This window comes from Balaenoptera musculus, chromosome 15, assembly GCF_009873245.2.
Source record: "Balaenoptera musculus isolate JJ_BM4_2016_0621 chromosome 15, mBalMus1.pri.v3, whole genome shotgun sequence".
Lineage (NCBI taxonomy): Eukaryota > Metazoa > Chordata > Mammalia > Artiodactyla > Balaenopteridae > Balaenoptera > Balaenoptera musculus.
In genome coordinates, this window is record NC_045799.1 from 78627953 (window position 1) to 78650379 (window position 22427).

Genomic DNA, 22427 nt, shown 5'->3' on the forward strand with positions numbered 1-22427 from the left:
GGATGAGCCCCACCCCCTGTCAGACCCCTGTTGGGTGGTAAACACAGACACACCCTCCGTGGGCTGCAGGGTCTGTCCAAGCCTACATGGAGCTCTGCTTGGTGGGGAGCAGAGCCCTGGGATGACCCCCAAGCTTCAAGAGGGTCCTCTCACATCCCCTCACTTCCTGCTCTGCCCAGACTCACACCCCGGGACTCCAGGATCCCATCCCCTGACTTCTCATCCCATACTCTCGCTGTTCTGCCTGGGGTCTAGCCCAGTACTCCCCCATCCTCCGAGATGCACCTTGACACCACTGGCCCTCCTGGGGTTCGGATGGGCTCAGGAGCTGGAGGACAGGGACAGACCTGAAATGAGCCCCGCTCTGAGGGCTGTGGGCTCAGGGGGTGACTAGGATCCCAAGGAAGTAGATGGGTGCTCAATGCAAAGGGGGGGTGGGGGGTCAATGAAAGGCCAGGGACTTAGGCCTGGGGCTGAGGAGGAGGCCCCTCACAATCGTGGCTGGGCGTCCCGGGCCCTGTGTGTCTTGGCCGAGCGGGACCCCTGGGCCGCCAGGTATGTAACAATTCCAGCCATTTCCTGCCCTATTAATGAGAAAGGGGTTGATATAAATACACGCTCAGCATAAATAAATACAGGCCAGGCCTGGGACTGCATAGCAGACAGATTGCGTGGAGCTGCTGGCCAGCCCTGCAGCCAGCCCGCCCCCCCTGCTGCCCGCACCTCCCCCCCACCGTCCCCCACTTGTTTTCCTCCATCAGGCCAGGGCCCCTCCACACTCTCAGGCCTGAGACAGATGGACTGATCACCCGCCCTCTCGACCTCAGAACAAGGTCCCCGTGGCCCCTGGGAAGGCCGCATGCCCAGGAGAGGGAGCTGCGGTTCCTAGCGTCTCCCACACCAGACCTGGCACAGTTCATGCTCAGGCCCAGCACAGCCCAGTGAGGCCCAAGGCTATGGTTGTACCTGTTCCCAGGTGGGGAAACTGAGGCTTACGTGGTTAAGGACTTGCCCAAGGTCACACAGACAGGAGGTGGTGGGTCCGGGATTCAAGTCTGAGGCTGCCTGACCCCAGGAGGCCTCTGATCTTCCCACTGCCTGTGAGGAAAAGCCAAGCGCAGATTCGCACCTTCCTCCCTTCTTCCCAAGCCCTGGCCCGGTGATGCCAGGGCCCCGGGGGAAGGCCCGGGAGGACTTATGTTCAGGGCCTGGAAGTGTAAGCTTCATGCAGCCAGATCTCAGCTTGTGTAAGAGCCCAACGGAGCTGCACAGGCCGATCCCTGCTGTACAGCTGGCAACCAACTAACTCCCAGCTGGGGCATCCAGGATATTGAGGTCCCTTGAACGCTGGCTGTCTCATCGGGGATCAGCAGGTCACCGACGTTGCACAGACATGGAAACTGAGGCCCAGAGGGGAGGCCTGACGACATGTATAGTGTGATTGGACCCCTATCAGTGCAATCTATGGGCGCACTGTGTGCCTGCACGTGGGTTTGCATCTCTATTGTGACTGGAAAGATATTCCACACACAGGTGACCCTGTTTCTCAGAAGTTTAGAACCAGAGAAAAGGAGACAGTTTTACCTTAACATCTCCATACTTCAGGTAATTAAAACAACAACAACAACTTTTTTTAGTAGAAGGAAAAAATACCCCCCCTCCCCTCACCCCCCACGACCCTCCACCCCCGTCCACCGCCAAGGGTTGCGTGAACCTCAACACTGGTCCCCAGCTCCATCCTGGATCTTGTCCTCTCTCCCCAGGTGGCACAGGTACTTGCCACCTCCCTCCATTCTTGGCCTTTGAGGCCCCTCTCCACCTGCTCCCTGCCTCCCAGCTCCCCAGCCCCCCACCCCACCCCCAGGCCACAGCCCTGTCAAGCACCATCTTGGTCCCTGGCAGCTCCAAGGCCATTCAGCTCCACAGGCCTGCTCTGCGGCCTCCTTCCCATCCCCCCGTCCCCACCTTCAGCCGTGGGCCAATGTCACACGCTTCTGCCCTCAGCTTCCCTGCGTGCTGTGTGTGGGTTCTGGAATCCCAGTTTGCTGACCCCTTCACCAGGACCCTGCAGGGCCTTCCCCAGCAGGTGTTCTGCCTGGTCGGCCAGCTGGGAGCCCTTCAGAGTCTCCCCACAGGGGCAGGCCGGGCCTGCCCCCTCAGACTCAGAAGAAGGGCCTGGAAGTTCACCCCACACCCACCCTGGGCCATCTGCAGGTTTACATGAGAGGCGGGGCAGGAATCCAGCCCTAACTTCCCTGGGAACCAGAATGGAGAAGGAGAAAGCAGGGCAGAGCTCTCTAGAATGTCTTCCCACACTCACACCGCCCTCAGGCTTGGGGATGAGTAAGCGGTGATCACTAACTCCCAAGAAACCGTCCCTCCCCTCCTCTCACAGAATCACTCACCTAAGAGTGCCGTCAGGGGGATCTGACCCACCGCAGCCTGAGCTTGCATTGGCTACATCAGCACCCCTTCAGTGGGACCTGAGCAGCTAGGGCTGAGTGCTGAGATATCGGGTGTTTCCCCCTCCCTGGAGGAGACGGATCTGTGGATGGATTTGTGGGTGAGTGGGTGGATGGATGGGTAGGTGTGTGGGTGGGTGGATGGATGGATGGATGGATGGATGGATGAGTGGGAAAATGAGGGGCCAAGTGTGTGAGTGGATGCATGGGCTAGTTGCAGACTGGCCCAGGAGTAACTACTCCTCAAAGGAATTTTCTAAATCTCTGAAATGTGAGGCCCTGGCACCCCCCAGAGGCCAGAGTCTCTAACTACCCATCATCCCTAAAGCCTTGGGCACCCAGTCTTGAGAAGCAGGGACATGGACCTCGATAAAGTTAGGGGTTCTAGGAAATGAAAAAACCTAGGGTCCAGTGCTGGCTCTTCCCCTGACTTACTCAGGGACCTTGGGAAGGTTCAGCCTTCTGAGGCTCAATTTTCTCATCTGGATGCCTGTGCTGGTAAGTGGTTTAAACAGAATTATGTGTGGAAAGTGTCTGCAAGGGTTACCTGGCACATATCAGGTGCTCACAGGAGGTAATTTCCTTCCCAGAGGTGGCCCTAGGACGCGCGTGCACCCACACACATGCCCGAGCGCACACGCACACACATACACACACACCCCCAGCCCAGGACGGAAGAGGGACAGAGAGTGAGACCCTAGGCCAGATCAGACAGGAGAGGCAGATGGGGACACATTTATTCTACAGGAGTTCCAGGCTCTGGCAGAACTGGCCCCAGCCTCGGGGGCCGGGGGCTCAGGGAGCGGGGACTCAGACAAGAGCCCCGAGGCCTTCTGGGCCTGGGCCAGCTGGGCTGTGTGCTCAAAGGCAGCCTGCAGCAGGTGGGAGGCGAGGCAGGTGGTCCAGGTGACAAGGTAGGCCAGGTGCCAGGAGGTGAGTGCTGCCGTGCTCTCCACCCCCCAGTGCAGACGCTTCAGCAGCGCCAGTGTCCCCAGCACCACGCGGTTCTCCAGCAGAGCCTTGGGGGAGGCAGGTGGATGGGCAGGTGACGGCCAGCAGCTCACACGCTGTACTACCTGCTGCAGCGTCCGCCCCGCCCCCCAAGCCCAGGCCCAGTGCCCCGGGCCTGCCCTCCCCAGCCTGTCCCACACCCACCCCACCCACCTTCCTGGGCAGCCGGCCCAGGCGGCAGCAGTGGGCTTTCTGGCACAGTCTCCAGGTCGGCAGTAGCGGCAGCCCGGCAGACAGCATCAGGCCCAGCTGCTCCCAGGCACCCAGCCGCTTCGGAGCCGGGCCCGAGGCCTGGGCACAGCCCGGCACGCCTGCCCACACCAGCCTGGGCGCCCGCTGCACCAGCCATACTGGGACTTCTATCAGTGTCAGCCCAGCCTGTAGAACCCGGCCCACGGGGCAGGCTGAGATCTTGGCGGGTGGGTGGGACCCCTGGGCCTCCTGGGTCAGCCCTGACAGCCAGCAGTTAAAGCGGGTGATCTTGAGGAGCAGGAAATTGTAGAGGGGGGCCCGGTCCTGGGCCAGCTGCAGGAGGAGGAGTAGACAATCTTCATCCGTTGCCACTCACTTGGGGCAGGAGCCCTACCTGTCCCAAGTTTTATTGTGGGGGGTGGGGATGCCAGGCAGCCCTGGGCCGGGCCCTCCCCCCTCAATTTCCCACCCCCCCAGGAATGATCTTTATCTGTCACTTGGAAGGACTCCATTCTCAGGAGGGAGCTTTAGAGGTGTTTCATATTATATTTGATTTTCTCTCCTTTGGGTTGTTTTTGTGTGTTTGTTTGTTTGTTTTGTGTTTTGTTTTTTGTTTTTGTAGCACTAGGCGGCTTGCGGGATCTTAGTTCCCTGACCAGGGATCGAACCCAGGCTGATGGCAGTGAAACCACTGAGTCCTAACAACTGGACCACCAAGGAATTCCCTTTTCTTTGGGTTTAAATGGTTATTTACAAACCTCCAGACTGAAGGAGGTTGATTTATTATCATCATCATCATCATCATCATCATTATTATATAAGGAATGGCGATCCCCCTCAGCCCTCTAATCCTGCAGGATTTGAATCCAGGGCATTTCCTTCTCCCAAGCACCTGGGATTCCTTCTTATCAGTTACCTCTTGGTGTCATGAGGGCAGCTGGGGGCAAAGGCAGTGCCATTAGGGGTAGACAGATGCGAGGCACAGGGACAGTGACAGAATGAATGACTGACCTACTGTGAGGGGTGAAGGGGGAGGAACCCAAGAAGATGTCCAGATTCCTGTCCTGGGTGACAAGGTAGATGAGATGCCTCCCATCCACTGGGAGAAAGAAAGAGTGGGCCTGGATGGGGAAAGAGTGGGCCTGGATGGGGAAAGAGTGGGCCTGGGTGGGGAAAGAGTGGGCCTGGATGGGGAAAGAGTGGGCCTGGATGGGGAAAGAGTGGGCCTGGATGGGGAAAGAGTGGGCCTGGATGGGGAAAGAGTGGGCCTGGATGGGGAAAGAGTGGGCCTGGACGGGGAAACAGGCTGGAAATGAGACTCACTTGAGTCCTGGAGCTGAACAGCCCCTCATCAGAGCCCTCAAGCCTCTAGCCCCGAAGCATCGCCAGCCCACCAACCCGGACCCCATGTGCCCCGGTCCAGAGGACCACCTGGAGCCCTAGGGGACAGTGTGGAAGGCAGTCACCCGGGGTTGGCTGTGTGCCCCACTGTGGGCAGGCTCAGCAGAGCCAAGGGGGTGGAGCAATGCTGAGAAAGGAAGGAGGTCCAGGGGTCCAGCTAGGAGAGGAATTAAGATGGAAACAGGAAACAGGAGCTGCACCTCCACCCCTCAGCTCGTGATGTAGAAACCAGGAAGGAGAGAAACCTGTTATATCCCACATGATCCTGTAAGATAGGCTACAGGAGAGGAAACAGAGGCTCAAAGAGTGGAGCAATTTGCTCCAAGTCACACAGCTGAAGAGTAGAGTAGCTGAGATTCTAATGCAACCATGTCTGTCTCTCTACTGCCCTGTGTAATCCTCCCTTTCTCTGCCACAGGAGCAGACCCAGGGGACCCTTTTCTGATAACTCAGCCCACTGAGGAGTTGTGATTTGGAGACGTGACCCCAATGGTCAGCATTTGCATGCTTGAAAAAGACAGATGGGAAGGGCAATGCTTAACCCACAGGAGTGACCCTCTATAGAGAAAATTCCAGCACTGTGGCTTGCGGGTGGGGCTTCTGAGAACTGTCGGGTTACTCCGGGAGGGAGGCAGTCACCTTGTTTCACCTGCGGAGTCCAGCAGCTCCGAGGCGGCCCCCGCCCCCTGTCCCCCAAACCCCACCCAACAGTGCGGAGAGCTTCACCACCAGCAGCAGAGTCCCCAAGAGGCTGGATCTGACCAGAGGGACGGCCTCCATGTCTGTCCCTCCTACCCCTCCTCCAGATGGGAGAGGCAGGGTGACCTCACAGATACTGCAGGGTGGGGGCCAAGTTACCATGGGGACCCAGCTGCCGCAAAAGGCTCTCCTTTACCTGCCCCCGTCCCATTGCTGAACGGAAACTGGGGTATTTGTCTTCCGCATCCTGCTGACTTCCTAATTGGAGACTGCTCACGGGGACATCAACTTCACGAACCTCCCGTCCACCCAGCACGGGAGGCCAAGGCAGCGTAAGGGCGCTGTGCCTTCCCACGTCCTTCCAAATCCCGAAGGAGCAAAGGCCTGGGATATAGAAATCTTCACCCCCAGGGCCTCAGGTGACAAAATGTTTGGAGGCAGATGGAAGCCTCAGCCACCCAAATCTGAAATCTCCTACCTAACCCTCCCCCCATCCATCCTTCTTGCATTCTGCTAAAGGTTGGTCCCCAGTCACAGAAGCAGAGAAATGAGGCTGTGACCTTTATTCTACGATGTTAGTGATGTGTCAGTGGGTTCTGAGATTCAGTTAGAGGAGGCCAGGAGAGAGAAAATGTGCCCACAAAAGGCCTCAGAGGGTCCTGGAGAGAGGCATTCTCAGAGGGAAAGGGGGCACTTGGCTGAGTGAAACCCCTCAGGGCTACAGGCGGCCTGGAGCATCTCAGAGATGTTTCTGGAGCCATGGATCAGAGTCAAAGGCTTAGAAATCTGGGAGAATCCAGAACCTTGATCACAGCGTTTCCTGCATTGTTTTCCTGTCTGGGTCCCAGCAGATGCCCCATGATGCTGCAAGATGAGGCGCTCACACCTTTTAGAAATTTTTTCAAGACGCCCTCTGGTGGCAGGGTCCTGTGAGTGCAGGGCACACCCCTCTGCCCTGGCGCACAGAGTGATTTCAGTCTCACTACCCTCCTCGGCGAGGACCCTCGTGCAGGATACGACCCGCCCAGCTGTACATGGCAACCTGCCATAATGAGCCCCTGGAAGGTCAAAGACAGCCTTTGCCCAGGGCAAGTCCTGTTCACCCATTTGTTTCCTCCCCACGGGGCAATAGCAGGGGTCCAGAGGGTAGAGCGTGCAAAGTCCCTCCACTCTGTCCTCTGCCTTTGCCCCTCCCCTACTCACCCTCTATGTCTCCAACACTGTGTCCCTGAGGGGTCGCTGAGGCTTCAGAAAGGCCACCTTGAGCTAAGTTTTGAAGGATGGGTAGGAGTTTTCCAGAGAAGAAAGTATGAAGGATGGTCCGGGCAGAGGGAACAGCATGGTTCCAACAATTCAGTATTACTAGAGCATAAAGTAGGAGGTGGGGAGGAGCACGAGGTAAATGGTGAGGTCAGCAAGGACCACATGGGTCATAGAACACTCTATCAGATGATAGGAGCCATCGAAGAGCCAAGGCAGCAAGGCACTGGACATCAATGGGGGCTTTACAACGGTCCCTCCAGCTGCATGAGGAGTCTAGACTAGGGCAGAGAAGGGCTCTTGGGGGGAAAGGGGGAGATCTGATAGGAACCCACAACAATAAGCCCTCCAGGCACGAGATGATGGCAGCCAGGACGGGGGCTGAAGTGGACAGATGCCAGAAACGTGTGGAAGGTGGAACTGACAGAGTTAGAATCTGTCAAGAATGGTGAAAGGTCCAAGATGGTACCCTACTTGCAAGCTACCAGTCAGCCTGCTGGGGTTTCTTGGATGCTGGTAGAAGGCACAAGACTCATGGGTCAGAAGGATGGATAGTGTATTACAGCACTAGCAGTAAACTGGAGTATAAGTATTTTGCTTTGGCTCTTTGAGTCCCAAATCCCACAGGGTGACATGAAAAGGGGCAGATGGTACCTGTACACTGAGTGGGTGAATTACAGAAGAGAAACCCTGAGCTTAGGGAACCCCAATCTTTTCTGATGGGCAGTAAGCAAGCCTGCCCTTTGCTCCTGAGAGAGACATTATCTTTATCATGCTGGACCATGCCTGTGCTTTGAGAAGAAGTTACATATTCCAAGGCATTCTGGAAAAGATCACCCAGAACAAAAAGCAACCAATTCCTCTGCAGAAACACAGGAGACCTGTGGGGAATTGTTTCCCAACAGAAGTTTGAGGAAAGAGAGGTAAAGCAAGGCAGGGGTCAGGGGTTCCTCCTCAGAAGGCTTGGGCAAAGGGTAGATGGAGGTACTGCCCACTAAGGTGGGGGTTGGAGGAGGAGTGGGTTTTGGGAAGACCCTGATTGCAATTTGTTTTCCATCCTGTCTCTCCTTCCCTCTTTGGCTTGCCCCCCACCATGACCCCTGTTAAAAAGAAACAACAGGCCCCAAATGGAGTCACTTGTGCTAAGCCCCTCCAGGACTTAATATTTAACCTAATTGCAATTTCAGCCCCCAGGAGTGGAATTTTAAGCCAAGCCATCTGGAATTTCCTGGTCAGCACTAATGAGGTAATCTGCCTAAGAACCCCTGCCTTCCTTTATGGGAAGGTGACCTGGCTTGAAATAATCCACCTTCTTAACTTCCTTGTCCTGCCCTCCTTCTGCCTATAAAAGCCTTCCATTTTGTATAGCTCCTCAGAGCACTTTTCTACTTGCTAGATGGGATGCTGACTGTTCATGAATTATTGAATAAAGCCAATTAGATCTTCAAATGTACTCAGTTGAATTTTGGCTTTTAACAGATTTGGTGGCAGTGGTGGGATCCGAAGTGAACTTCTCATGGCTTTCGGGGACAATGAGAAAGACAAGTGTGGTACCCGCACACCCCTTTTTGAGTTCACTGTCTTTCTCACCATTTCTGAAGCCAGGGGGAGTTCCTCATGACTGTGAGCTCTGCTCTCTTTGCATCAAGCTCCTGGTCTAATTGGCTTTCCAGTTAGTTCCCCATTTGTTTGGAAACCCCAGCCCTTGATTCTGTCCCCAGATTCCATGTTGAGAACTGCTGGTGATTTAGTCTGCAGTTTCCCATTTGTTTGGAATCTTTCCCCAAATTCCACATTGGGAACTGCCATGGCTACAGTAGTTCCCCATTTGTTTGGAATCAGGCTGCTGTCTTCATTTGCTGAGGTCTGTTGGTTCAGTGCTTTCCCCCAGTCCAAAGTTCCCCAGGAATTGTTGGTGGCTACCAGCTGGAGTCGGACTGGGTCCAACTTGAGCTGGACTGGGTCCAGTAAAGACTATTGCTAACAGGAATCTCAGAAGCCAAAAAGTTGCAAAAATTGGTGGGTCCTGTGCAAACACTGGAGACATCCAAATCAAATTGGCTAGGAAGAGAAGTAGCTAACATCAAAGTAGACTGTTTCCACTCAGGACACTGAATCAAGATTTTATACTTTAACTAAACATGAAACTCTCTCTTCTTCCTCTCCTTTACCCTGGCATTGGCCTGGAAAGATAATGTCATCACCCATATCTCCCAGGCCATTGCTAGGGGGGCAAGCTCTGGAATTTAGAACATTTTTTTATTTCAGCCTAGAAGATTCTCACCCCATATGCACTAAAAACCTGAATGACCCCTGGCTTAGGAGTAAATACAATGGGAGTATGATCAGAAACCTCTCCTTAACTCTTGAAACATTGCCGATTCCGTTGCTAAGACACAAGCTACCCAGCAAAAATCCTTAGACTCTCTGGCCAAAGTCGTTCTTTATAACAGGATTATCTTTTAGCTAAGCCGTTCTGTGGCCAACACCACCTGCTGTACCTAGAATGAACACTTCTGGGGAAGCTGAAACTCAATTACATAAGATCACTGAGCAAACCATTTGGCTTAAAAAGGTGACTCCTTCAATGGGGTCTTTCTTTGATTAATTTGATTTTGATTGGTTTGGGTCTTGGAGACCCATGGCTCCCAAATGCACTCTTAACATTAGGAATTATCCCGCTTAGAGTTATAATAATATCCCTGGTGCATTTCATTCTCTCTAAAGCTTTAAATGCATATTTACAGCTGCTAATCACCAAGCAAATCTCCCCAAGACTGGACCTCAAAAAAGGAACGAAGAGAATGATTGACTAAAAAATTGTGAGTCTGGAGTTGTGCAACCTGTGAATACTACACAGATTCAGCAACAAAGCAGCATCAACAAAAACTGAGAACTACAGAGCAGTAGGTGAGTGGTACTAACGCTTAAAATTTTGATCACATCTCTCAGTTAGGTTGAGAGTTTGATCAAAGGGGGGGAGTTGTTAGAAACAACAGGCCCAAAATGGAGTCACTTGTGCTAAGTCCCACCAAGACTTAATACCTAACCTAATTGCAATTTCAGGCTCTCTCAGGAGTGGTGTTTTAAACCAATTAGTCTGGAATTACCTGGTCCGCACCAGTGAGGTAAACTGCCTAAGACCCCCTGCCTTCCCCTAAGGGAAGATGACCCTGCCTAAATTAATCCACTGTCTTTACTTTCTTGCCCCCCCCCTCCTTCTGCCTGTAAAAGCCTTCCATTTTGTACAGCTCCTCAGAGCACCTTTCTACTTGCTAGATGAGATGCTGCCCTACTCATGAATTTTTGAATAAAGCCAATTAGATCTTCAAATTTACTTAGTTGACTTTTGGTTTTTTAACACTTGGCATCACCATACCCAGAATTCCACTGTCACTAAGGCTGAGTTGATCATCCTTTACATCATCTTGACCAAACTCCCTGGACCATGTGGTCCAGGCAGGAGCTGGAGACCTCATTCTGCCCCACTGCCCCCAGGGCTGCCCCTCGAGGTAACTCTCAAGCTCCTTTAGGATGCCAGGCCCGGGTCTCAGTCTCAGCTCCAATCAACGGTCCCCCACCCTCACCAGGACCCTCATCTTGGTCCCCAAGCTAGATTATAGCAAGGCTTCTCTGCAGCTCTCAGACCACAGGAGGGAGGAACACAGAGGGCTGGAAATCTAGTAACAGAGGTCAGAGATCGCCCCTGGAGTGTGAAACCAACACAGGACCTCCTCCTAACCTAGCTCAGGGGAGGGCAGTCCCAGCCATGCCGTCCCACGGGCCAGAAACCCCAGAGTCAGAGTCACCCCATCACCTTCCCTCCTGACCTTCATGTCAAACCACCTCTGAAGGCCGGGACCATGAATCTTGTTCACTACTGTGCCCTATGCCTAGAACAGCGCCGGGTGCATAGCAGGAACTCCATAAATATTTGTTGAATTAATAAATGAATGAATGAGTAATGACCTCGGAGATCCCCACCTGCCAGACTGGAATGAGAGCAGCAGGAGCTGCTGCAGAAAAAGCGCCGCCCCCCCGACTTGGATCCTTCAGTAGGGAGCCCTCCACTCCTGTCTCTTTCCTACTCAATACTTAGGTTCAAGGCCATCCATGTACTATTGTGCTATGTGGTGTCGGGCAATACCTCCACTCCCTAATGGGATGGACCAGGTGGGATAACCGAATTATCAGTGGCCGCTGCCTTGCCTAACGCCAGGGGGCGCCATTCCCCAGCCCCTGCCCGTCTCCGCGGAGATTTTCCTCCCCGGCCCAGGACCGGCGCCGAGAGAGGCAGGAAGCCCGCCTTCGACTTCCTCGCAGTCCCAGGGGCTCTCAGGAGCGCTCCCTGCAGGTGCAGGACGGCGGCGCGACCGCACGGGGGCAGCAAACACCAGGGGCGCCGGGGCCGCCGAACCCGAGGGCGCTGCGCAAATTGATGCAAAGTTTTCCGTCGCTGATTTTGTCCCTTCTCAGCCTGCGACAACAACCTTGAGTCATTCCGAGGAGCTCGCCCGGTGCAGGTCCCGTCCTGCCTGGGTTGCTGGAGGCGAAACCACCGAGAAATGTTCAGGACATTCTCCTTTCTTTCTCGTTCCAATATTACAACTTCACTTTATTTCAAATCTTCATTTTTTTCCCCAGAAGTATGCAAAAATGATAAAATATGCCTTCAAACTTATTGGAACTTGTTTTTTTTTTTTTCTTTCTAAAGATGGCTTGATTGAAACCACTTAAATGCAAAAAAATGATCATTAAAAACGGATGAAAGCTGGAGGACTTATCCTGATTTAAGGGAAAAGGTTTCGGAGTCGGACAGACTTGGAATTGAACTGACCTCTGCCGCTTAATCACAAGTCTATGCTCCCGCCCCAAATTTCTTTATCTGTAAAACTGGGATATAGTTTACATATAGAATCTGCCAGGTGAGGTCATGGGGAGGAGTCGATGAAATAGTGTCTGTAAAGTGCTTTGTGCAGTACCTGACCGCACACCAGTGCTTGGGGGTTGGTGGGTGAGTGAAGTCAGCGTCAGCAGATGAGAAGGAACGCAAGAATTTTTAAAAAACAAAATAAGCTCCAAATTAGACAAAATTGCTTTCAAATATGTGCAAATTTCTAAAAAGAAATCACCCCCAGGAGCATGCATTTTGTTAATTCATAAACCAATATGTGGAAATATTCATTGCAACCAAACCACTTTCAAGCAATTCACCTGGAGCCCAAGACTAGATCGTGAAATTCCAAAAAAAATCCCGACCATAGAAAAAAGGGTCATTGTTACCTTAAAAGTAATTCAAAAATTTTTTTCACACAAAAATGAATGAAAATGCTTTAAAGAGTGTTCTTTAAAAGGATACAAAGTTGCCAAACCATCCCATTGTTCAAAAACATTCACCCCCCCCCCAAAAAAAAAGTTTGGATAAATGGGAAAAAAAATGTCAACACCTGCAACAGATTGCAAAGTCACACCTGCATGGTACAAAAATCAACATGTGAAAAACAACCATGGCAAATAATTTTCACCAATTCATTTATTGATCAGTTTGTTCAGAACCAATGTGTTTCATGCATTTGTTTTCTGCGAGCTCACTTAGACCTCCCTCTGGGATCTTCCACACACCCACACCCAACCTCAACTACTCCTCTCCCTGCTTGTGCCTTGTGTCCTAAAGAAAATGTTCCTCCATCCATCAAAGGGCATTTAGGGTGTTTCATATCTTGGCTACTGTGAATAATGCTGCAGTGAACATGGGAGTGCCAATATCTCTTCAAGATACTGATTTCAATTCCTTTGAATATATACCCAGAAGTGGGCTTGCTGGATCCTAAGGTAGTTCTATTTGTAATTTTTTGAGGAACTTCCACCCTGTTTTCCATAATGGCTGTACTAATTTACATTCCCACATGTGAGATGTAACAACATGGATGGAGCTGGAGGACATTAGGCTCAGTGGAATAAGCAAAACACAGAAAGAGAAATACTACATGACCTCAGTTATATGTGGAATCTAAAAAACAGCTGAACTCTTAGAAACAGAAAGTGGTAGGGTGGTGGCCAGAGGCTCAGGAAATGGGGTGATATTGATCAAAGGGTACAAAGTTTCAGTTATACAGGATGAATAAGGTGTAAAGATCTAAGGTACAGCATGGTGATGACAGCTGACAGCGCTGCATTGTATACTTGAAATATGCTAAGAGGATAGGTTTTATTAAATCTTCTCAACACACACACACACACACACACACACACACACACACACACACACGGTAACTATGTAGAGGTGACAGAAATGTTGTTTAACTGGTTTGTGGCGATCATTTCACAATGTATATGTGTATCAGAACATCAAGTTGTACGCTTTAAACGTATACAACTTGGGGAGTTCCCTGGTGGTCTAGTGGTTAGGATTTGGCACTTTCACTGCCGTGGCTGGGGTTCAATCCCTGGTTGGGGAACTGCGATCCCCCAAGCCGCAAGGTACAGCCCAAAAAAATGTATACAATTTTTATTAAAAGAAAAAAAAATATTCCTCAATGCCCCCTCACTTGACCATTTAAACGATATTGTTGAAAGAAGTTGTGCAGTCACCATGCACTGACCATACAGCTTCAGCCCCTGCCTCCCCACTTCCATGGCCACTGCCCTGGCCCAAGTCACCGGTAAACTCCTTGTTGCTGAATCTGGTGTAGAGACAGCAGGAGAAGCCAAAAGGTAGTGACAGCCTGGAAAAAATGTATGCAACCCGTGAAACAGTCCAAGGACCAGTAGCCAGAATACACAGAGTATCTAAGCAACACCTACAAATCAATAAGGTAAAATCAAATGACTCAGTACAACACATAGGCAAAGGCACTTCACAGAAGAGAAAAACCAAAGAGCCAATGAACGTAGGAAAGGATGTTCAACTTCGTTAGTAAGCAAGGGAGATGCAAATTAAAACCACAATGAGATACTATCTCATACTCATTTGCAAAAACAAAAGAAGTCTAACGCTTCACCGTACGTGGATGACTTCATGGGCGACCAGAGCATCAGACACTGCCCATCCCCTGACCCAGCACTTCTTACCGTGGGTGGCTCTCAGAGTTGGTTTTCAGACTCTGAGAGCCACCCACGGTAAGGAGTGTGCTGTACAAAGCCGCCCACTACTCAGACATGTGAAACTGAAACACGAAGTTAACAAAACAGTAATTACCCTTATTACGTGCCATGTGCGCCTTTATTTTCTATCCATTTTATTTCACAACTGATTGAATTGTTTTCACTACCCCCTAATGGGTTGCAAACCCCAGTCTGAAAAGCACTCCTTCCAGAAGCATCCACCTGTGAACGAAAAAACATGTGCAAGACTACGTGTGGTAGCATTTTTCCATCAATTGGGAAATGAATAAATAAACTGGGTGTATCTGTCTCAGGGATGACTAAGCAGTGGTTAAAATGAATGCGATCTGTGTGCATCAATGTGGACAGATCTCAAAAACACGGTGTTACGTGACAAGGGAAAGTTACAGAGTAATAGCTGTGAAATGATAGCATTTGTATAATTTTTTCAAGCCAATTAAGCAATATTATATGTTGTTCTGAACACATATATAGTGAAAATCTTTTTTAAAATACAAGACCTAGAAGGTCCCTGCCCATTTGTGATGGTAGCTTGTTCCCTGGAGGAGCAGATGGAGGAGGGAGAAAGTCAGAGAGAATGTCAGCATCATCTGTCATGCTTTTTCCTTTTTTCTACGTTCAAAGATTCAGAAGCCATCATGGCAAAATGCTAACATTTGTTCATTCTAAATGGTGGATACCTCAAGGTTGAGAACAAGCCAGTCAAGCAAAGATCTGAAAGAAGTGATCCAGGCCATTAAAAAACAGCAGTGCAAAGGCCCTGAGATCACCATGGCATATTCCAGGATCAGCAGAGGCCAGGATGCCAGAGTGAGGAGGAGAGAGGTTAAGGATGAGGTTGGTAAGGAACTGGATTTTATGTTTTAAGCAGGAGGGTAAACTCTCCAAACTTATACTGTAAAGACATCATTCTGGTTGGGCATGTTTTATTAACAACTAAAATTGAGTGATAAACAAACACTAAGGTTATTGTACTAATCTCTTCTTTTGTGTGTGCTTGAAATTTCCCATAAGAAGTTTAAAAAAAAATAATATGATCTCTGGCTTCTGTGAGGGAAACGGACTGGGTGTGGGGACAATGGGGGAGGCAGGGAGGCCAGTTTGGGGGCCTCCACAGGGGTCTGGGCGAGAGGGGAAGGTGAGAGGAACCAGAGTGGCAGGGGTGGAGTGGAGCAGCCACGGCATTTGCCCATGGACAGAACGAGGGACGGGAGAAAATTAGTTTGGGCTGAGTCTCTGGATGCCTAGTGGTTCAGAGGACTGCGGAGACGGGAAAGGGTTTGGGAGTGGCCTCCGAGGGGAGATGTCAGGCAAACAAGTCCAGCGCTCAGGAAGAATCAGGGCTAGTCACCCATTTGGGAACCACTGGCGTATAAATAGCATTTAAAACCATGGGACTGGGCTTCCCTGGTGGCGCAGTGGTTGAGAATCCGCCCGCCAATGCAGGGGACATGGGTTCGTGCCCCGGTCCGGGAAGATCCCACATGCCGCGGAGCAACTAGGCCCGTGAGCCACAACTACTGAGCCTGCGCGTCTGGAGCCTGTGCTCCGCAACGGGAGAGGCCGCGACAGTGAGAGGCCTGCGCACCGCGATGAAGAGTGGCCCCCGCTCGCCGCAACTGCAGAAAGCCCTCGCACAGAAACGAAGACCCAACACAGCCAAAAATAAATAAATAAATAAATAAATTTATTAAAAAAAAAAAAAAAAAAAAAAAACCACGGGACTGGATGAGATCACCTAGGAGGTGGGTGTTGATGGAGAAGAAAGAGGATCCAGGACTGAGCCCGGCGGCCCGCCTTTGGGTACAGGTGGAGGAGAGGAGAGGAGAAGGAGGCAGCAAAGGAGATCAGAAGGAACAGCTCCTGGGGCAGCAGGAAGCTCAGCAGAAGGGAAGTTGCTCTCTCCTCATCCCCCAAAACGCCACAGCCTATTAACCCCATGGCAGCCCCTGACACTGCTCAGGACTCCAGCTCTGGCCTAAATAACTGCAATAGGCTCTGCCCTTGCAGTCCACCGGGTCCACTCTCACCATCTTTGTAAAATGCAGATCTGACGCTGTAACTCCCCGTAGCTCATTCAGGGTAAGAAGCCAAGTCCAGAGCCTGGTGACCGCACTCCCTGTGGCCCGGGTCCTGCCCAAGGCAGCAGCTCCCACCCCTCTGTACACGTCTGCACACGTCTGCACCCACCAAGGAGCAGGTGCTGCAGCTTGTACCAACAGCCATTCGCCTCTCCCTCCTTCCTGGAGACCATGCTCACCTCCCACACCTGAGCCTGGAAGTACCAGACCTCGCTTTCCCAGTCTCTGGGGCTTCCGGGAAAATATCCTCCATCCCCAAAGGAAAAGAGAGAGACCAGGAGACGAGGCCAACCCTAGCGTGCCTTGGGGCTTTGTCTGTGAGGACACATGATTGCCTGAGCTGCTGTCACCATCTTCTGACCAGAAGGGGCCAACAGAGCAAACGTACAGCATGGCAAACCAGAGAACAGAGTTTGGGTCCTCAGTGAAATCAGTAGGCTCAGCCTTGGTTCTGGTGACCGCCGGACTTCCTGTAAGAGGAAATAGCAAACCCCTACTGTTAACACCGCTTCCGGTGGGTTTGGGTTTCTGACACTTGCATTCAGAAAACATCCCAACCGACCCCCATATACTCACACATGCGCACACCCCACCCTCGCAGGCCTGATGCCCTGAAAGTCGTGCCTCCCGCCAGAAATCATGCCCGTTGGCGTTGCCAGGTCTTGCCCCCGTCATGCCCTCGCCGTTGTCCACTCCTTCTGGCCACAGGATGACTCCGGCCTCTCCTTCACCACCGGCAACCCTTGGCCTTTTTACATCTGAGATCCGACAATAGCTTTGAAACATGAACAGCTGCTATGACTGAGGCAGGAGATAGACGGGCCCCAGGCTGAGCTGCTGGAGTTTCTCCCCTGTGGACAGATCCTCCAAAATAGCAGGAGCTAGAGGAGAGCTGGGCCCCGCCCAGATAAAAGACAGAGACCACATACTTCTCATTCTCGAGGTCAAGGAGACCTTCCCGACTACATGTGCACAGAAAGGCTCCTCAGAGGTCAAAAGGGAGGGGGCATCACCTCATAATAAGTGATGTCAACCTACCCATAAGCCTCTCCGCTGGAATCCATCTTGGCTAAGAGATGTGTGTGCACACAGGGGAGGACCCTGAGATATACCAAATATGGACTCAGAACCAGGCAAAGCAAGATGATTGGCCAAAGGAAACCCAGAAAAAATGCCCTGTAAGAGTGATTCAAACTGCCACGAGTGTGTGACTCGCTCTCTGAGCCCACCCGTGTGTCTATCCACATGTACCCTATTTCCTCCTAATAAACACTTTACTTGTTTCACTACTTTCCATCTCTATGTGGAAATTCATCTCTACGCAGCTGACGGGCCAGGGCCTTGTCACTGGTCCCTGGTCCCTGTTCCCTGGTGGTCTAGTGGCTTGGATTCAGCTTTCTCACTGCAGTGGCCAGACCTCAATCTCTGGCCAGGGACCGAAACCCTGCTTCAAGCCGCTGCAGGCCGAGGCCACCCGAGATCACTACGACCCCTTCCTCACCCGAAAACTATTTTCTGTTACCTGACCCTTTCCCCCATTTTGACAGCTGCGGGACCCAGTGTTATCCACTGCCCGGGGGGAAGATGGTTTTTTGCAAAAGTTACAGAAACTTGAGAAGACTGACTTAGAGGAGACAGAAATGTGATAGGTCAGAGAAAGGCCTCTCACCCCGAGGCTGGAACAGCTTCCTGGGCTCCAGAGGGGAAGGAATGTAGTGGGTTGTGGAGAGAGAAGTCTGTGGGGCCTGGGGTCCACGCCTGGGGGGAGCAAAGCGGTGTCCAGAGGCCACCAGCACCCCTACCAGTGTCTTACATGGCAAGTCTCATCCTCCAGCAGGAGCCTTAGCTACAGGTGCCCACACACCTTGCAGGCCCTGGTCGGTGAGCAGGACACCACTGAGGGCCTACGAGGACAGATCGGATAGGCAGGTCCCCCCGGGACCCTCCCCCCAACCAGGGCCTCTCCTAGGACAACCCAAGCCACCCTCAGATGGTCCAACAGGACTGCCTTTACTGGGGCATCCACCTTACTTGAAGGGTCACTCCCCACAGTGACATGCCTCAACATCATAGCACCCGTCCACCCCCACCCCAGACAAAGCAGTGGTCCTGGATGTGGAGGGTGTGGGTGACCAGAGCCTGGACAGGAGAAGACACCCTAGCCTCACCTCCTCCACTAGAACAGGGTGGAGTGGGGGCTACTTCTGATTCATCTCTATGACTGCCTCCAGTGCCCTGCACAGGACCTGGCAAACAGAAGGTGCACAATAAATATTTATTGACCTAAATGGAACATGAGGCTGCAGAGATGGGGCCCAGACGTCAGCTGGTTGAGCTAGCCCCCATCTCCAGCCCTCCTTCCCACTCACCTTCCAGCCATGATTCAGGCGTGGCCATGTGACCCAGTCTGGCCAATAAGATGATGCAGAAGTCATGGGGAGGGGCTTCCAATAAAGCTTTCGTTTATTGGAATAAACAGAGTAAGCTCAGCTGGCCTAGCTTTTTGCCCTTTCTCCTTTGTCCTACTGGGAGGTGTAGCAGCTGTGACAAGGTGACAGACATGAGGACAAAGGTCTCCATGCAAAAGGTGGCAGAAGAGGAAAGAGGATAAGAGCCTGGGTCCCTGATGGCATAACTGAGCCCCAGACCATGCTGCCCAGTCTCAGCTTCCTGTCTGAGACCTGTAAATCCCTCTCTGTTTAAGCCACAGCTATATAGGTGTTCTGTTATTTGCAGCTGAACACAACGGGTTCACAGCGTGTTCTTGGTACAGCTTTAGACTAAGATAGACTGGGGTTTGGATCTTGGCTGGTGTCAGGGTGTTATCGAACCAACCTTGGGTTTGCTCTCCCATGTGAAGCAAAGCCAATTTACTGACAAGGGGTTGTGGTCAAGGAAAGTACAGCGTGTATTGCAGAGCCCAGCAAGGAGAATGGGTGGCTTGTGCTCAAAAGACCTGAACTTCCCAACGGTCCTCAGGGAAGGGTTTTTAAAGGCAACACTTGGGGTGAGGGCTGCAGAGTGCATGATTTTCTTCTGGCTGGTTGGTAGTGAGGTAACAGGATGGTGTTCCAGGAATATCATCAACCTTCTGGTTCTGACCAACTGGTTTGGGATCTACTGATTATACTCAGCATGTAGTCACCATCCTCCACCTTGGTGAGGGCCTTAGTTCCTGCAGAACAATGCCAAGTGATGTGTCAGACGGTTGTGTCAATATATCCCTTGAAGAGGAACTAGGACTCTGTTTTATCACGGAATTATTGTCATTATCTCACTTAACTGCTTTTTCTTTGTTTCAGCATTCCCTCACTTCCCTAATAAGTAATGCTTGGGCTTGCTCTTTGGAACTCAGGGAAGGCCTAAGAGACAAAAGCCATTTTCTATAAACAGGAAATGGGCAACACAGAGAGGCTTTTGTACTGGGGAGGGTTTCATTGCCCCCTTTTCTTTGATACTCCTCAATCCTGAGGGGAACAGGTGCAGGACAAGAAAGAGAATAACGTTTTGGATAGAGGTTAATCATAAACTTGGCGGGGGAGCTCGGTTTCAGGGGGATTCGGTTTCAGGGGAGGAAGAAATTTTCCTCTACCCTTCTAGGTTCTCCTGGCTGACCTAAGAATTAAATTGACATGAGACAGATTAACAGGAGAAAACCAAACAAAATGTAATAACATGTATGCATGGAAGAGACCCAGGAAAACTGATTAACTTGCTAAAACGGCAGAAACACTCACCTTAAATATCACCTTCAGCTAAAGACAAAGGAGGATGTTAGGGTGGGGGGTTGGAATTTCAGAAAGGCAGTTGACACAGATAGAAAAGTAAATGTTTGGTAAACAAATGTTCCGCTGAACCAAGCAGAGACAATGGGATACAGAGCGGACTTTGATCTCTAGACCTCTCCTAGAATTTCCTCCCACCACCCCTAGCCCACATTCTTTGCAGATACCTCTGGTGATAGCTCTATTCCAGGAACAGTCCCTCTATCTAAATGACAGGCAGTTAGGGGGAAGGTCAAAGTTTCTTTCTGAGTCAATGAAACTGTGCATCTCGGATTGGGACTTGAACCCACGTGCCGGGACTCAAAACCCAGCCTAAACCCAGATTGGAACTTGAACCCATGGGCTGGGAGTCTAACCCAGCCAGAACCCACTGTCTTTTAACTGAGATCACACACCTGGTTTCAGGACTTAATGAAGCTCAGGTTCTTGATGTCTCATCGCAGAAAGAATTCAGTGAGAGACAAAGTGATAGGTAAGAAGTAGGTTTATTTAGAGAGAAACACACTCCATAGACAGAGTGGGGGCCCTCTCAGAAGGCTAGAGCCGAAATACGGGGTGCTTAGTTTTTATGGGATGGGCAATTTCACAGGCTAATGAGTGGGAGGATTAGTCCAACTATTTTGGAGAAGGGGCGGAGATTTCCAGGAATTGGGCCCCACTCACTTTTGGCCTTTTATGGTTGGCCTCAGAACTGTCATGGTGCCTGTGAATGTGTCATTTAGCATATGCTAATGAATTACAATGAGTATATAGTGAGGCTCAAGTTCTACTGGTAGTCAAATCTTCTGCCATCTTGAACCTAGTTGGTTCTAACCAGTTTGTGTCATATCCTCAATGGCTATGTCATTCTTTTAAAGGTTGTGCCCTGCCCCCTTCCCTCCTGCTTCATTAAGGGAAAGACAAATACCATATGACATCACTTATATGTGGAATCTAAAATATGACACAAATGAACTTATCTACAAAACAGAAACAGACTCACAGACATAGAGAACAGACTTGTGGTTGCCAAGGCGGAGGGGGGGAGGGGAGGAATGGGTTGGGAGTTTGGGATTTGCAGATGTAAACTATTATATATAGAATGGATAAACAACAAGACCCTTGGAGCCCACTCCATAGAAGATCTTATAGAAGGTGTTTATGGTCCAGGTCTGTAAATGGAGCACTTCGCCACCACCCACAGTCTATTGGCCTGAATTCGGCCACTCGGCCACACCTACAGGTAAGGGAAGCTGGGATGTGTAGTCTAACTCAGGGAAAAGAGGCAAACTTGGCAACTAGTGTGCACTATCAGGGTCTACCTCAGCCACCAAAGGTCTCCATGTCCCTACATCCAGTGCTCAATTCTTCAGCCTCATTTTACACCACCTACCAGCACATTGGGCAATGTTGGCCATCCCCCATCTTTTTGTTTTGCAGATTTTTTTTTTTTTTTGACAACACCATGTGGCATGTGGGATCTTAGTTCGTTGACCAGGGATCGAACCTGTGCTCCCTGCATTGGGAGCGCCGAGTCTTAACCACTGGACCACCAGGAAAGTCCTTTTTCTTTTTTTTTTTTCCCCCATCTTTTTGAAACACTCTGTTCTTGGCATCCTTACTTTCTCGGGGTTTTCTTCAACACTGCTAGATGCTCCTCTTGTTACCTGAAAACTGGGTTCGCCTCTTGGTGGGTGTTGAGACAAAAGACACAACCAAGCCAAAGATAGGAAGAAGGAAGGATTCATTACCTGCAGCAAGTAAGGAGGACACCCGGGATCTTTCCCAAAGCAGCGTCTCCCTGAACGGCAAAATTGGGGAAGTTTTAAGCTAACGGTATGTGCATATTCATGAAGGGGCCTGAGCAGAGGAGAATTCAGCATAGAATTGGAGCAAAGGCCCACAAAGTCCAAGCTTTAGTTGATTGAAGTCAGGAGGATCAACATCATCCTGTCCTCCACCTGGGTGGGGGCCTTAGTTCCCACAGAACTCAAAGATATATTATTATGTATATCCTTTGAGGATGAACTAGGACTCGGCTTTATCACTGCACTATTGTCTGACTGCCTTTTCTCTGTTCCTGCATTCCTTTGTTCCTTTAAGATCACTGGTTACTGAGACCTGTTCAAGGGCAAGCATTGTGGCCAGGCTTAGATCACAAAATGGCTTAGGCCAAAATGGCTTCTCTTCTGTCAAGAAAACCATTCCTGGTTCTCGTTCTCTGGGGACCCCCTAACCGATCTGCTTACACTCTGCCACACTGAAGCGTTGGAGGTCCTCAAGCTGGATCCTGAGGCCTCTCCCCTCCCCTTTCTCTTCTCTGAGCAATCTCACCTGTGCCAGATGCTTCAATCACCACAGGTTGTCCTCATGACCTTGAATCTGTCTCCAGCCTGGCTTCTCTCCTGAGCTCAAGACTCTGGCATCAAGTA

At 51.0% G+C, this 22427-nt stretch overlaps 1 protein-coding gene across 1 annotated transcript; it reads right to left on the reverse strand.

Moving 5' to 3' along the window:
- Positions 1–3198: 3198 nt before the first annotated feature.
- TMEM270 (transmembrane protein 270) lies at positions 3199–5846 on the reverse strand. The gene is given in 4 exon segments (XM_036824117.1): positions 3199–3237; positions 3239–3481; positions 3627–3989; positions 5766–5846. Coding segments are annotated over 4 exon segments (726 nt in total).
- Between the last annotated feature and the right edge of the window lie 16581 nt (positions 5847–22427).